The 16,839-nt window shown below is 46.1% G+C and overlaps 1 protein-coding gene across 1 annotated transcript in view; it reads left to right on the forward strand.

Moving 5' to 3' along the window:
* The window catches only part of LOC118380287 (protein diaphanous homolog 1-like), a 75,864-nt gene extending 61,797 nt beyond the window's left edge, over positions 1 to 14,067 (forward strand). The window contains exons 13-15 of the mRNA XM_052487004.1: positions 4,862 to 5,482; positions 13,705 to 13,853; positions 14,034 to 14,067. Of these exons, the coding sequence (XP_052342964.1) occupies positions 4,862 to 5,482; positions 13,705 to 13,853; positions 14,034 to 14,067 (804 nt within the window). The remainder of the gene's footprint in view (positions 1 to 4,861; positions 5,483 to 13,704; positions 13,854 to 14,033) is intronic.
* The last annotated feature ends 2,772 nt before the right edge of the window (positions 14,068 to 16,839 follow it).

Genomic DNA, 16,839 nt, shown 5'->3' on the forward strand with positions numbered 1-16,839 from the left:
AGACCTTGGTAGGTCACTTCCCCAACAGGCTGAGGCCAGCAGAATCATCTCATGGTCTCTCACGTCCAACTGGCTGTCCCCACGTCAACACACACATCAAAACCCTCATCGACAGATCATTCACTCCCTCCTCCATTTGAGACTCAGCCCGATCCAGAGAGTCTTCATATGTAGAACACACACACACACACACACACACACACACACACACACACACACACACACACACACACACACACACACACACACACACACACACTATAAATACAGAGAAGGAAGTCTTTTCTCATGATGTATTAGCATAATCTTTCAGGCTTGAAATCTTCTCTGTTGAAATCTCTTTCTCAATTTAAATTCAATTCAATAGACTTTATTGATGAGGCAAGTTAAATTACTTACATGGTTTTTATATGAATAATTTAACAATGGTGGGGCCAACAGCGATAATAATAGTAGTAGTTGAAATGTGATTACCATTAACAGAAACTACTCTCTCCCCATCTTTCTCTCGCTCTCTCCCCATCTTTCTCTCGCTCTATCCCCATCTTTCTCTCTCGCTCTCTCCCCATCTTTCTTCTCGCTCTCCCCCATCTTTCTTCTCGCTCCCCATCTTCCCTCGCTCCCCATCTTTCTTCTCTCGCTTCTCCCCATCTTTCTCTTCTCGCGTCTTCCCCCATCTTTCTCTCGCTCTCTCCCATCTTTCTCTTCGCTCTCTCCCCATCTTTTCTCTCGCTCTTCTCCCCGTTTCCTTCGCTTCGCTTATCCTGCCGCTTTCGTTATCCTGCTTCTCTTCGTTCGTTCTTCCCCGTTCTCGCTGCTGTTTTTCTCCTTGCCTCGCGTTCTTTCTCCCTGGGTTTCTTCGCTTTTCTCCGGTTTTCTCTCGCTGTTTTCCTCCGTTTTCTTCGCTTTCTTCCTGTTCCTCCTTGTCCTTCTTCGTTTCTTTCGCTTCTCCTCTTCTCGCCTTCTTCCTTCTTCGCTTTTCCTCCTTGGTTTCGCTCGTTCGCTTTTCTTCCTGTTTTTCTTTCGCTTTTCTTCTGTTTTCTTTACTTCGCTTTCTTCTGCTTTCTCTTACTTCGCTTTCTTCTCTGTTTTCTTTTTACTTCGCTTCTTTCGCTTTTTCGCTTTCTTTTCTTTTCCATTCGCTTTCGTTCTTCCTTTCTCTTCTTTCGTCTTTCTCTCTGTTTCTCTTCTCGCTTTCTTCCTGTCTCTTTCTTTCTCCTTCTTTCTCTCTGCTTTCTCTTCTCTTCTTCCTCTGTTTCTTCCTTTCTCTCGTTTTCTCTCTGTCTTCTTCTTCTCTTCGCTTTCTCCCTGCTTTCCTCTGTCTTCTCTCTTCTCCCGTTTCTCTCATCTTCTCTCTCCTGTTTCTCCTCATCTTCTTCTCTCTCCGTCTTTCTTTCTCCTTGTCTCTCTCTCTCCTTGTCTCTCTTCTCTCTCTCTGTTCTTCTGCTTTCTTCTCTGTTTTCTCCTTCCTCGTCTTTCTTCTCCTCTTTCTTCCTGTCTCGCTTTCTCTTTCTTCTCTCTTTCTCCTTCTCTGCTTTCTTCTCTTTTCTTTCTTTCTCCTGTTTTCTTTCTTCTCTTTCTTTCTCTCTCTTCTTTCTCCTGTTTCTCTCTTCTCCTGTTTCTTTCTCTCTCTTTCTCTCTCTCTGTTTCTCTCTCTTCTCTCTCTGTTCTCTTCTCGTTTCTTCTCTCTTCTCTCTCTGTTTCTTTCTCTCTCTTTTCTTCTCTTCTCTTTCTCTTCTTCTCTCTTTCTCTCTTTCTCTCTCTCTCTTTCTTCTTCTCTTTCTCTCTCCTGTTTCTTCTCTGTCTTTCTCTCTGCTTTCTCTTCTCTGTTTCTTTCTTCTCTCTTCTTTCTCTTTTCTTTCTTCTCTCTGTCTTTCTTTCTTCTCTTCTTCTCTCTGCTTTCTTCTCTCCTGTTTTCTTTCTCTCTGCTTTCTTTCTTCTGTTTCTCTTTCTCTCTCTGTTTCTTTCTCTGTTTTCTTTCTCTGTTTCTTTCTTCTCTTCTGCTTTCTTTCTCTCTGTTTCTCTTCTTTCTTCTCTCTGTTTCTCTCTCTTCTCTTCTTTCTCTCTTTCTTTCTCTTCTTCTTTCTTTCTCTCTGTTTCTTTCTCTCCTGTTTCTCTTTCTTTCTTTCTTCTCTTCTCTGTCTTTCTCTCTCTTTCTCTTCTCTCTTTCTTCTCTCTCTTCTTCCTCTTCTCTTTCTCTCTCTGCTTTCTTTCTCTTCTTTCTCCTGTTTCTTCTCTTTCTCTCTCTCTTCTTCTCTGCTTTCTCTTCTTTCTCTTTCTTTCTCTTCTTCTCTGTTTCTTTCTCTGCTTCTCTCTTTCTCTCTGCTTTCTCTTCTCTCTCGTTTCTTTCTCTTTCTTCCTGCTTTCTCTCTTCTTCTTGCTTTCTTTCTTTCTTCTCTCGTTTTCTTCTTCTCTTCTCTCTCCTGCTTTCTTCTCTTTCTCTTCTTTCTTCTCTGTTTTCTCTTCTCTTCTTCTCTCTTTCTCTTCTCTCTGCTTTTCTTCCTGTTTCCTTTCTTTCTTTCTCTCTTTCTCTTCGTTTCTCTTTCTTCCTCTGTCTCTCTTCTCTTCTCCTCTGTCTCTCTCTCTTTCTCTTCTTCTTCTCCTGTTCTTTCTCTTCTCCTGTCTTCTCTTCTTTCTTCCTCTTGCTCTCTTTCTCTCTGCTCTTCTTCTTCTCTCTCTTTCTTTTCCTTTCTCTCTGTTTTCTTTCTTCTGCTTTCTCTCTTTCTTTCTTTCTCTTCTTTCTCTTTCTTTCTCCTGTTCTTCTCTCTCTTCTCCTTCTTTCTCTCTCTGTCTCTTTCTTCTCTTCGTTTCCTTCTCTTCTCCTTCTTTCTCTTCTCTCTCTCTGCTTCTTTCTTCTCTTCTCTCTCTCTTCTTTCTCTTTCTTTCTTTCTTCTCTTTCTCTTTCTCTCTGCTTTCTCTCTCTCTCTCTCTTCTTCTCTCTGTCTTTCTTTCTTTCTCTGTTTCTTTCTTTCTCTCTGCTTTCTTTCTCTCTGCTTTCTTTCTTTCTTCTCCTGTTTCTTTCTTCTCTTGCTTTCTTTCTTCTCTTCTCTTCTCTCTTTCTTTCTCTCTTTCTCTCTTTCTTCTCTGTCTTTCTTTCTTCTCTCTGCTTTCTTTCTTCTCTCTGCTTCTCTTCTTTCTCTGTTTCTTTCTCTGTTTCTCTCTGTTTCTCTTCTTTCTTTCTTCTCTGTTTCTCTTCTTTCTCTTCTGCTTTCTTCCTGTTTTCTTTCTCTCTGTTTCTCTCTTCTTTCTCTGCTTTCTCTTCTCTCTCTTCTCTTTTCTCTTCTTTCTTTCTTCTCTCTTCTCTGTTCTTTCTTCTCTCTGTCTTTCTTCTTCTCTGTCTTCCTTTCTTCCTGTCTCTCTTTCTTCTCTCTCTGTCTTTCTTTCTCTCTTCTCTCATCTTCTCTTTCTCCTGTTTCTTTCTTCTGCTCTCTTTCTCTCGTTCTCTCTTTCTCTCTCTTCTCTCTGCTTTCTTTCTCCTGTCTTTCTCTCTCTTTCTTCTCTGCTTTCTTTCTTTCTTCTCTCTCTCTCTCTCTGTTTCTCTTTCTTCTCTCTTCTTCTCTCTTTCTCTCTGCTTTCTTCTCTTTCTCTCTTCTTCTTCTGCTGTCTCTTCTCTTTCTCTCTGCGTTTCTCTCTTCTCTTTCTCTTCTCTCTGTTTCTTTCTCTCTGCTTCTTTCTTCTCTCCTCGCTTCTCTTCTTCTCTTCTCTCCTGCCTTCTCTTCTTCTCTCTGTTCTCTCTCTGTTTCTCTCTCTCTCCTGCTTTCTTCCTCTCTTTCTTCTCTGTTTCTCTTCTCTCCTGCTTCTTTCTTTCTTTCCTGTCTTTCTTCTCTGCTTTCTCTTCTCTTTCTTCTCTCTGCCCGTTCTTCTCTCTGTCTTTCTCCGTTTCTCTCTGCTTGCTTGTCTTTCTGCCTCTGCTCTCGCTCTCTTCGCTCTCGTCTCGCTTGCCTGCTTCTCCGCCTTGCCTCGCTCGTTTGCTCTTCCTCGCTTCGTCTTCGCTCTTCTCTCCGCTCGTGTCTCGCTCGCTCTCTTCCGCTCAGTATTCGTTCGCTCGCTCTTCCGCTCGTATCTCGCTGTCGCTTTCCGCTCAGTATCTCGCTCGCTTCCGCTCGTATTCGCTCGCTCGTTCTCGTCTTCTCCGCTCAGTCTCTCGCCTATCTCGCTCTCGTTTTCTCCGCCTTGCTCCTCTTTCTCGCTTCTCTTCTCGCTTCTCCTGTTTCTCTCTCTCTCTTCTCCTGTCTTCTTTCTTCTCTTTCTTCTCTCCTGTCTCTCTGCTCTCTCTCGCTCTGTCTTCGCTCGTTCTCTTGCTTTCTTCTTCCTCTGCCTTCGCTGCTGCTTTCTCTCCGCTTGTCTCGCTTGCTCGTTTCTCTCTTCTGCTTGTCTTCGCTGCTCGCTTTCTTTCTTCGCTCTGCTCTCGCTTGCTGTCTTCTTTCGCCTCGCTCTTCGCTATCGTTTGCTTTCTCTCTCCGCTTTGTCTCGCTGCTGCTCTCTCTCCGCTTTCGTCTCGCTCGCTTTCTTTCCGCTCAGATCTGCTTGTCAGCTTTCTTCGCTCCAGATCTCGCTCGCTGGGCTTTTCCGCTTTGCTGCCGTCTTTCTCTCGCCTGTTTTCTTCTTCTTTCGCTTTCTCTCGTCTCGCTTTCTTCTTTCTTCTGCTTCGTTTTCTTTCGCTGCTCTGGCTGCTACCTGCTGCTGCTTTCCGCCCGTTTCTCGCTGCTGCTTCTACGCTTGCTGCTGCTGTTGTTTTCTTCGCTTGCTGCTGCTGCTTTACGCTGCTGCTGCCGCTTTCTCCGCTCGTTTTTTTCGCGCTTTCCGCTGCTGCTGTTTCTCCCGCCGTCTTCGCTCGCTCTCTCCGCCCGTCTCTCTCCAGATAGAGAAGCTCAATAAGGATCTGAAGGAGGCCAAGGCTAGAGTGGTCATTGTCCATGTCCCAAGTGGTCCTGCTCCTCCTCTACCAGGCCAAGCAGGCCTCCCTCCTCCCCTCCTGGGACAAACTGGCATGCCCCCTCCCCCTCCACCCCTACCCGGCCAAGCAGGCCTCCCTCCTCCCCTCCTGGGTATGCCCAGTCCCCCACCTCCCCCGCCCTTACCAGGTATCCCCGGTCCCCCTCCACCCCCTCCTCTCCCTGGGATGGCCGGTATGCCCCCGCCGCCCCCTCCTCTCCCTGGGATGGCCGGTATGCCCCCGCCGCCCCCTCCTCTCCCTGGGATGGCCGGTATGCCCCCGCCGCCCCCTCCTCTCCCTGGGATGGCCGGTATGCCCCCGCCGCCCCCTCCTCTCCCTGGGATGGCCGGTATGCCCCCTCCTCTCCCTGGGATGGCGGGTATGCCCCCGCCGCCCCCTCCTCCACCAGGGATGGCCGGTATGCCCCCGCCACCACCTGGAATGGGGGGCTGGGGCGCCTCTGTGCCACCCCCTCTGCCCTTCGGCCTGGCACCCAAGAAGGAGTACAAGCCTGAGGTGCAGCTGAAGAGAGCCAACTGGAGCAAGGTGAGGATGGGAGTGTGTGGTTGTGCATATGTTAGATGGTGAGAACATGAGGAAAGATGTGATTGTCAGTGTCTCTTCTAAAACTGCACTAAAAGTTGGTAAGAGTGTGTGTGTGTTCTGTCCTTTATTAGTGTGCCCAATTAGAGTCTGGAATAACAACTGCAAAGCTCTTGACCGTGTGTGTGTGTGTGTGTGTGTGTGTGTGTGTGTGTGTGTGTGTGTGTGTGTGTGTGTGTGTATCTGCCTCTGTTCTTTCATGAGTGTGTGTGTGGACTGGAGTGTCTCTGTTCCATGTTCTCCTCCTCTCTCTCATTTGCGATGGTTAAAACATCAGAATGGCCCTGTCTCTCTTTAGCCTAAAGCTACTGTTTAATAGCTTCAGCAGAGATCATCTGTGTTTAGTCTCTCGTTCTTTCTCCCTCACTCTCCCCAAATCTCTGTTCTCTTTGTTCGTTCGGTGGGTTGGTGAGAGCCCTTTGACGAGGATGTCACAGAAATGTCTTTTTTAATAAGATGCTTCTTTTAACTGTGCTGGTGAAAGATAATTAAATAGCTTCAAGAAAGGACAGCATTCTTTTGTAATTTAAATTTGCATTTTATTTCTCCAGCCCTTGTATCACATTCTTTCCCCCTTCCTCACCCCCACATCCCCTCCCAGAAGCATCTTGGGTAATGAAAGGGTCACATATGTGAAGTTTCTCTCTCAGAGCTGAATGGCTGTGATTAAATCATTGGTCACATGGTTAGCAGATGTTAATGCGAGTGTAGCGAAATGCTTGTGTTTCTTGTTCCGACCGTGCAGTAATATCTAACAAGTAATCTAACAATTCCACAACAACTACCTAATACATACATCTAAGGGATGGAGTAAGAATATATTCATATAAATATATGGATAGGAGAACTGAGGATGGATCAACAACCTTGTAGTTACTTCACAATACTAACCTAATTGACTGAGTGAAAAGGAATCCTCTACAGAATATAATTATTCCATCATTTGCATCCTGTTTGCAACAAGGCACTAAAATAATAGTGGAAAAAGTGGAAAAGCAATTCACTTTTTGTCCTGACTAAAAAGTTATGTTTGGGACAAATCTAATACAACAATTTTATTTATCCTTTATTTAACAAGGCAAGTCAGTTAAGAACAAATTCTTATTTTCAATGACTGCCTAGGAACAGTGGGTTAACTGCTTGTTCAGGGGCAGAACGACAGCTTGGGGATTTGAACTTGCAACCTTCCGGTTACTAGTCCAACGCTCTAACCACTAGGCTACCCTGCCGCCCCACATTACTGAGTACCACTCCATATTTTCAAGCATATACTAGTGGCTGCATCATGTTAAGGGTATGCTTATAATCGGTAAGGACTGCAGAGTTTTTCAGGATAAAAAGAAGCAGAATCGAGCTAAGCATAGGCAAAATCCTAGAGGAAAACCTGGTTCAGTCGATTTCCCACCAGGACAATACTTTCACCAGGACAATAACTCAAAACATAATCTACACTGGAGTTGCTTTCCAAGAAGTTGTTACATATTTAAGTTTTGATTCAAATCTGCTTGAAAACCTATGGCAAGACCTGATGGTTGTCGAGCAATGATCAACAACCACTTTGACAAATGTTACACAATCCAGGTGTGGAAGTTTCTTAGAGATTTACCCAGAAGACTAACAGCTGTAATCCCTAAGAAAGGTGCTTCTACAAAGCATTGACTCAGGGCTGTGAATACTTATGTAAATTAGATGTCTATTTAATTTTCAATACATTTAGTACATTTCTAAAAACATGTTTTCACTTTGTCGTTATGGGTTATTGTGAGTAGATGGGTGAGAGAGAGTACATTTATTTCATCCATTTTGAGTTCAGGCTGTATCACAGCAAATTGTGGAATAAGTTAAGGGGTGTGAATACTTTCTGTAGGCACTGCAGGTTGACCTCTCACCTCTACCCATCACTCCACTCAAGGCCAATAACAACAACCTCACAAATGACCCCCATCACACCCCTCATCCTCGCTTCTGGGGCACTGCAGCAGCGCCATCTGCACTTCTCTTCTCCTTTTCCTCCTCCTCCTATCCCTCGTTACTCGACCCAGTGAAACAATGCCACCATCAGCCCACTCTGGCCCCTGACCCTTTTCCTTCTCTGCTGTCCACACACACACACCGCTTGATGCTGCAGGCAGGGTGGCGAGGTGATGACCTCACGGGTGCGTTGGCTGAGCTCAGCACTGATGGAATGCCAGGGGCCCTCAGGCTGCACACGTCTCCTGGCCAGCCTCCCTCATCTTTTCTGTCTCTCAATTTTCTCTCTTTCTGTCTCTCTCTCGGCCGGCGTCTCTCTCTCGGCCGGCGTCTCTCTCTCGGCCGGCGTCTCTCTCTCGGCCGGCGTCTCTCTCTCGGCCGGCGTCTCTCTCTCGGCCGGCGTCTCTCTCGGCCGGCGTCTCTCTCGGTCTCTCTTCATAGGTTGTTTGTTTGTTTTCTCAGTCTCGGTCTCGTTGTTGTTCTCTATTTTCTCTCTCTGTGTGTCTTTCTGTCTGTCTCATTTCAATTCAAGGGGCTTTATTGGCATGTGGAACATATGTGAACATTGCCAAAGCAAGTGAAGTAGATAATATACAAAAGTGAAATAAACAATAAAAACGAACAGTAAACGTTACACATACAGAAGTTTCAAAAGAATGAAGACATTACAAATGTCATATTTATATATAGTGTTGTAACGATGTACAAAAGGGAAAATAAATTAGCATACATATGGGTTGTATTTACAAGGGTGTTTGTTCTTCACTGGTTGACCTTTTCTTGTAGCAACAGGTAGAGGTCGACCGATTATGATTTTTCAACGCCGATACCAATTATTGGAGGACCAAAAAAGCCGATACCGATTAATCGGACGATTTAAAAAAATAAATAAATATATATATATATATATATATATAAAAAATTATAATAATGTATTTGTTATTATGACAATTAGAACAATACTGAATTAACACTTATTTTAACTTAATATAATACATCAATAAAATCAATTTAGCCTCAACTAAATAATGAAACATGTTCAATTTGGTTTAAATAATGCAAAAACAAAGTGTTGGAGAAGAAAGTAAAAGTACAGTATGTGCTATGTAAGAAAGCTAACATTTCAGTTCCTTGCTCAGAACATGAAAACATATGAAAGCTGGTGGTTCCTTTTAACATGAGTCTTCAATATTCCCAGGTAAGAAGTTTTAGGTTGTAGTTATTATAGGAATTATAGGACTATTTCCCTCTATACCATTTTGTATTTCATTAACCTTTGACTATTGGATGTTCTTATAGGCACTTTAGTATTGCCAGTGTAACAGTATAGCTTCCGTCCCTCTCCTCGCTCCTCCCTGGCCTCGAACCAGCAACACAACGACAACAGCCACCATCGAAGCAGCGTTACCCATGCAGAGCAAGGGAAACAACCACCCCACGGCTCAGAGCGAGTGAAGTTTGAAACGCTATTAGCGCACGCTAACTAGCTAGCCATTTCACTTCGGTTACACCAGCCTCATCTCGGGAGTTGATAGGCTTGAAGTCATAAACAGCGCAATGCTTGACGCACAACGAAGAGCTGCTGGCAAAACGCACGAAAGTGCTGTTTGAATGAATGTTTGCGCGCCTGCTTCTGCCTACCACCGCTCAGTCAGATACTTAGATACTTGTATGCTTGTATGCTCAGTCAGATTATATGCAACGCAGGACACGCTAGATAATATCTAGTAATATCATCAACCATGTGTAGTTAACTAGTGATTATGATTGATTGTTTTTTATGAAATACTTTTAATGCTAGCTAGCAACTTACCTTGGCTTACTGCATTCGTGTAACAGGCAGTCAGTCTCCTTGTGGAGTGCAATGAGAGAGAGGCAGGTCGTTATTGCGTTGGACTAGTTAACTGTAAGGTTGCAAGGTTGGATCCCCCGAGCCGACAAGGTGAAAATCTGTCGTTCTGCCCCTGAACAAGGCAGTCAACCCACTGTTCCTAGGCCGTCATTGAAAATAAGAATGTGTTCTTAGCTGACTTGCCTAGTTAAATAAAGGTTAAATAAAGGTATAAAGGTATAAAAGGTATTTTTTTTACAATTATTTTTTATTAAATCGGCAAATCTGCGCCCAAAAATACCGATTTCCGATTGTTATGAAAACTTGAAATCAGCCCTAATTAATCGGTCGACCTCTAGCAACAGGTCACAAATCTTGCTGCTGTGATGGCACACTTTGGTATTTCACCCAGTAGATATGGGAGTGTATTAAAATTGGGTTTGTTTTTCAAATTTTTTGGATCTGTGTAATCTGAGGGAAATATGTGTCTCTATGGTCATACATTGGGCAGGAGGTTAGGAAGTGCAGCTCAGTTTCCACCTCATTTTGTGGGCAGTGTGCACATAGCCTGTCTTCTCTTGAGAGCCATGTCTGCCTACGTTGGCCTTTCTCAATAGCAAGGCTATGCTTACTGTCATGTCTTTGGCATCATTAAAACTGACTTATTTATCAAATGACTCTAATTATTATTACGCAATTAAACTGACTAATCATGTAACTGTAATTAACTAGGAAGGGGCACCAAGGAAAATATTCAGATTACATTTATAATTTTCCGAATATAACGTTCAGATATTTTAATATCTGATCAATTAGTCTTCTAATTAATGAATTATTATTTACCTCAAGTTAGTCTCATTCCAAACGTCTGCACAAACCCAGTCTTCACTACAAGTCATCCATACGTCAATTGTCTTAAAATAATTTATTTACTAACTAATTCACAGAAATGCATAACAAACAGTATATATGGTTACAAATAAATGATAGCGGGTGTGCCCTAGTGGGCTAAACCGGCATGGCGGCTTGTTAGACAAAAGGGGATTGGGGGTCAGCTGAGAAGTCACTACAGAGAGGTGATAATTATAACAAATGAAATGCTAATCCTTTGCACATGAACACCCACTCATTCGGGAATAATTGCAATCAATATATATTTACGCTCAGTGTCTTGTCGGGATCTCTGTTGAAAAGTTTGTTTCTGTTGGAGAGTTTGTCCTCTCTCGTTCTCTCTGTCGTGGTTAGAATGCATAGTTCAGAGTGACATTCATTCATGTCGTCATAGGTTAGATGTTTCGGAGGTTGTCGGTCTTCGCGTTCAATGATACCGAATTCCTAGCTGCAGACTAGTAATTAATATCGAAGACTTGTTCTTATTCTGTCGGTATCAATAGTCTAAGAGTTTAACCACGTGGTATGGTTAAAAGATTCAGCCATCTACTCAAACCTTGGCCCTCTCGTGGTTAGCTCATCTGCAACCTTTAGCCATCTCGTAATTGAGGTAAGCTCGGTCTCCTCTCAAACCTTGGCCCTCTCGTTATCGAGGTAAACTGGTCTGGTGATAGAAAACCTAGGTGGGTGTTTTATTCGGAAGAGCAGAAAAGGGCCTGTCCCATTTATTTATTTCACCTTTATTTAATCGGGTAGGCAAGTTGAGAACAGGTTCTCATTTACAATTGCGATGACGCCAGACCATAACTGTGCTCATGGGTGGTCCCCGTATTTAGTTAAACTCCAAAGGGAATTGGAGTTTCCTTCATTAAACAGTCCAAAATCACATTACACAATTTCACAAACAGTATCATCCTCACTCATTCATCTTATACAACGATTAGATGTAAACCTCATAACTGAGGCTATTGTGTAAACAGCGTTATGGTAATGTGGCCGTATTGTCTCCCATGAGTTTCACCAAATTGTACCAAACGGATCAGTTCGTAGCTGGATTCTTCACCAATCTTTTATACCATCTCCAGAACATAAATGTCATTTGGTTCTCCAGTTCTGTGAGGTGGAAGAAATTCATTTGTTCTCTCTATGAAACTCACTCTCTCTATACTGTGGCAATGAGGAGATCTCATCCAGGAATTTTTGAACTCTCTGACCACAGCAACCTGGGTGTAGGAGACAGAGAGAGATGGTGGTGAGGTATGGAGATGGTGCTCGCGGTGTCCAAAGAGGGCAACTTCATGACATCACTGAGTCTGTACGTGGTCAAAGCTTTCCTTAAGTTTGGGTCAGTCACAGTGGTCAGGTATTCTGCCGCTGTGTACTCTCTGCTTAGGGCCAAATAGCAGTCTAGTTTGCTCTGTTTTTTTTTGTTAATTAGTTGACACATTGGAAAGAATTATCTTTTTGTTTTCTCATTTGGTTGGGTCTAATTGTGTTCCTGTCCTGGGGCTCTGTGGGGTGTGTTTGTGTTTGTGAACAGAGCCCCAGGACCAGCTTTCTTAGGGGACTCTTCTCCAGGTTCATCTCTCTGTAGGTGATGGCTTTGTTATGGAAGGTTTGTGAATCACTTCCTTTTAGGTGGTTGTAGAATTTAACGGCTCTTTTCTGGATTTTGATAATTAGTGGGTATCGGCCTAATTCTGCTCTGCATGCATTATTTGGTGTTTTACGTTGTACACGGAGGATATTTTTGCAGAATTCTGCGTGCAGAGTCTCAATTTGGTGTTTGTCCCATTTTGTGAAGTCTTGGTTGGTGAGCGGACCCCAGACCTCACAACCATAAAGGGCAATGCGATCTATGACTGATGCAAGTATTTTTAGCCAGATCCTAATTGGTATGTTGAATGCTATGCCTGGTCTCTCAGATCGTTCACAGCTTTGTGGAGGTTACCTGTGGCGCTGATGTTTAGGCCGAGGTATGTATAGGTTTTTGTGTGCTCAAGGGCAATGGTGTCTAGATGGAATTTGTATTTGTGGTCCTGGCGACTGGACCTTTTTTGGAACACCCATTATTTTTTGTCTTACTGAGATGTACTGTCAGGGCCCAGGTCTGACAGAATCTGTGCAGAAGATCTAGGTGTTGCTGTAGGCCCTCCTTGGTTGGGGGACAGAAGCACCAGATCATCAGCAGTAGACATTTGACTTCAGATTCTGTAGGGTGAGGCTGGGTGTTGCAGACTTTTCTCTTTCTCTCTCTGTGTCTCTTTCTCTCTCTGTGTCTCTCTCTCTCTCTGTCTCTCTGTGTCTCTTTATCTCTCTGTGTCTCTCGCTCGCTGTGTCTCTTTCTGTATCTCTTTCTCTCTCTCTCTCTCTCTCTCTCTCTCTCTCGTTCTCTCTCGTTTCTCTCTCTCTCTCTCTTCTCGTTCTCTCTTCTCTCTCTCGTTCTCTCTCTCTCTCTCTCTCTCTCTCTCTCTCGTTCTCCCTCTCTCTCTCTCGTTCTCCCTCTCTCTCTCTCGTTCTCCCTCTCTCTCTCTTCTCCCTCTCTCTCTCTCTCTCCTCTCTCTCTCTCGTTCTCCCTCTCTCTCTCTCGTTCTCCCTCTCTCTCTCTCGTTCTCCCTCTCTCGTTCTCCCTCTCTCGTTCTCTCTCTCTCGTTCTCTCTCTCTCGTTCTCTCTCTCTCGTTCTCTCTCTCTCGTTCTCTCTCTCTCGTTCTCTCTCTCTCGTTCTCTCTCTCTCGTTCTCTCTCTCTCTCTCTCGTTCTCTCTCTCTCTCGTTCTCTCTCTCTCTGAAGGCAGTTTATTATGAGGTGGTGATTGTTGGAAGAGAGAAAGAAGAAAATGAGCAATATAGCTAGAAAAAAAAGAGGATGAAGGGAGGGGAGGATTACGGGTGAGAGGAGGAGGATAGGGGGGAGGGGAGGATAATGGGGGAGAAGAGGAGGATAAAGCAAATGGAATCCTCACTCTCTCTCTGAAGGAGAATGAGGAGTAGGGAAATGACTAGATTGCTCCTCTCCTCCTCCGTGTGTCTCCATCCTCTTTCAGCGCCCTGGTCCTCCTGTTCTTTCTCTGTCCTTCTCTCCTCCTCCGTGTCTCTCCATCCTCTCTTTCAGCGCCCTGGTCCTCCTGCTCTTTCTCTGTCCTTCTCTCCTCCTCCGTGTCTCTCCATCCTCTCTTTCAGCGCCCTGGTCCTCCTGCTCTTTCTCTGTCCTTCTCTCCTCCTCCGTGTCTCTCTCCATCCTCTCTTTCAGCGCCCTGGTCCTCCTGCTCTTTCTCTGTCCTTCTCTCCTCCTCCGTGTCTCTCTCCATCCTCTCTTTCAGCGCCCTGGTCCTCCTGCTCTTTCTCTGTCCTTCTCCCACTTAATTGCTAGATTTATGGATGAATGTTTTTTTTTGCTAAATTGCATATGGTGGTTGTTGAAAGGATTCGTGAGGCATTTATCTCTCTCTCCGCTTTCTCTCTCTGTGTAACAGATTGGATATGAGGATCTGTCTGAAAACAGTTTCTGGACTAAGACCAAAGAGGATCGCTATGAGAACAACGAGCTCTTCGCCAAACTCACCTTGGCCTTCTCCTCCCAGACCAAGAGTGAGTGTCACCCCTTGCATGTGTGTTTATACAGGTATGTGTGTCACCCCTTGCATGTGTGTTTATACAGGTATGTGTGTCACCCCTTGCATGTGTGTTTATACAGGTATGTGTGTCACCCCTTGCATGTGTGTTTATACAGGTATGTGTGTCACCCCTTGCATGTGTGTTTATACAGGTATGTGTGTCACCCCTTGCATGTGTGTTTATGCAGGTATGTGTGTTCTGGCTCGTGTATCCCTGCCTGACAGCAGTGCACTTGTCTCAGTAAAGTTGACTTACTAATGATGATGGATTTGTCTCCTGCTCCATCTCTCTCTCCCTTTCTCTTTCTCTCTCTATGTCCATTCCATCCATCCCACAGCCTCCAAAGGTAAGAACACACAAATTACGTTTGGTACAAAGGCTGGTGTGTGTGTTGTTTTGTCCTTGTTGTCTCATTCTGAGAGGCAGAGTATGCACTGGGTTAAATGGATTGGGATTAGAGGAATGGATGGGGAGGAGAAATGGATGGGCATGGGGAGGAGAAATGGATGGGCATGGGGAGGAGGAATGGATGAGCATGGGGAGGAGGAATGGATGGGCATGGGGAGGAGGAATGGATGGGCATGGGGAGGAGGAATGGATGGGCATGGGGAGGAGGAATGGATGGGCATGGGGAGGAGGAATGGATGGGCATGGGGAGGAGGAATGGATGGGCATGGGGAGGAGGAATGGATGGGCATGGGGAGGAGGAATGGATGGGCATGGGGAGGAGGAATGGATGGGCATGGGGAGGAGGAATGGATGGGCATGGGGAGGAGGAATGGATGGGCATGGGGAGGAGGAATGGATGGGCATGGGGAGGAGGAATGGACGGGCATGGGGGGAGGAATGGATGGGCATGGGGGAGGAATGGATGGGCATGGGGAGGGAGGAATGGACGGGCATGGGGAGGGAGGAATGGACGGGCATGGGGGAGGAATGGATGGGCATGGGGGAGGAATGGATGGGCATGGGGAACGGATGGGGAGGGGCGGATGGGGAGGGGAATGGATGGGCATGGGGGGAGGAATGGATGGGCATGGGGAGGAGGAATGGATGGGCATGGGGAGGAGGAATGGATGGGCATGGGGGAGGAATGGATGGGCATGGGGGGAGGAATGGATGGGCATGGGGGAGGAATGGATGGGCATGGGGAACGGATGGGGAGGGGGAGCGCGATGGATGGGCATGGGGGGGGAGGAATGGATGGGCATGGGGAGGAGGAATGGATGGGCATGGGGGAGGAATGGATGGGCATGGGGGAAGAATGGATGGGCATGGGGGAGGAATGGATGGGCATGGGGAGGGAGGAATGGATGGGCATGGGGGAGGAATGGATGGGCATGGGGGAGGAATGGATGGGCATGGGGGAGGAATGGATGGGCATGGGGGGGGAATGGATGGGCATGGGGAGGGAGGAATGGATGGGCATGGGGGGAGGAATGGATGGGCATGGGTAACGGATGGGGAGTGCGAGCGGATGGGGAGTGCGAGCGGATGGGGAGGGGAATGGATGGCCATGGGGGGAGGAATGGATGGGCATGGGGAGGAGGAATGGATGGGCATGGGGGAGGAATGGATGGGCATGGGGGAGGAATGGATGGGCATGGGGAGGAGGAATGGATGGGCATGGGGGGGAGGAATGGATGGGCATGGGGGAGGAATGGATGGGCATGGGGAACGGATGGGGAGGGGGAGCGGATGGGGAGGGGGAATGGATGGGCATGGGGGGGAGGAATGGATGGGCATGGGGAGGAGGAATGGATGGGCATGGGGAGGAATGGATGGGCATGGGGAGGAGGAATGTATGGGCATGGGGGAGGAATGGATGGCCATGGGGGGGGAGGAATGGATGGGCATGGGGAGGAGGAATGGATGGGCATGGGGAGGAGGAATGGATGGGCATGGGGGAGGAATGGATGGGCATGGGGGAGGAATGAATGGGCATGGGGAGGAGAAACGGATGGGCATGGGGGGGAGAAATGGATGGGCATGGGGAGGAGAAACGGATGGGCATGGGGAACGGATGGGGAGGGGGAGCGGATGGGGAGTGCGAGCGGATGGGGAGGGGGAATGGATGGGCATGGGTGGATAGGAGGAAGGAAAGGGGAGGGGTTACAGATGCCCTGTGACGAGCCACCTCGTGTCCTGGCACAGAGCACTGTTTGACACACACACTACCCACTCACCTGTCCAGATTCTCCTGTCACCTTGTTCTTGTGTCCCTGAACCTGCTTCTCCATATTTATCATTACAGCTAACTGAACTTCAGCTATGATGCAATCAGAATACACGTTCTGGCTCACTCTTAGACACGTGCACCTAGTCCTCCATGTACACACCCACACCCACACACACCCGCTCACAGGTTGTCCACGTTGTTGAAATCTCAAGGTTGTCAGCTGTCCCATCAGCATTCACCTGTAGAGTGGTTACGGTCTGCTGTCAGTCTGTGATTCGTTAGCATGCCTCTGGTCCCTCCGTGTGATTGGCTGAGACACTGCTGCCCCTTTTGATGTCAGATAACCTTTCCTGATATCTGACACTGCCCTTTTCAATAGGGCCAACTCGGTCTGCGTACTGCTGCTGCTGTGTGTGTTAAAAATGAATAACTGAAATGTCTTGAGTCAATAACTTTTCATCCCCTTTGTCATAACAAGCCTAAATAAGTTCAGGAGTAAACATTTCCTTAAGTCACATGATAAGTTGCAAGGACTCACTCTTGTGTTCAGTAATAGTGTTTAACATGATTTTTGAATGACTTCATCTATGTACCCCACACATTCAATTATCTGTAAGGTCCCTCAGTCGAGCAGTGAATTTCAAACACCGATTAAACCACAAAGACCAGGGAGGTTTTCCAAAGTTTCGCAAGGAAGTGCCCCTGTTGGTAGATTGGTTAAATAAAAGAATAGCAGACCTTGAATATATTAATTACACTTTGGATGGTGTATCAATACACCCAGTCACTACAAAGATACAGATGTCCTTTCTAA

The sequence above is a fragment of the Oncorhynchus keta genome, chromosome 30 (assembly GCF_023373465.1).
Source record: "Oncorhynchus keta strain PuntledgeMale-10-30-2019 chromosome 30, Oket_V2, whole genome shotgun sequence".
Classification (NCBI taxonomy): Eukaryota; Metazoa; Chordata; class Actinopteri; order Salmoniformes; family Salmonidae; genus Oncorhynchus; species Oncorhynchus keta.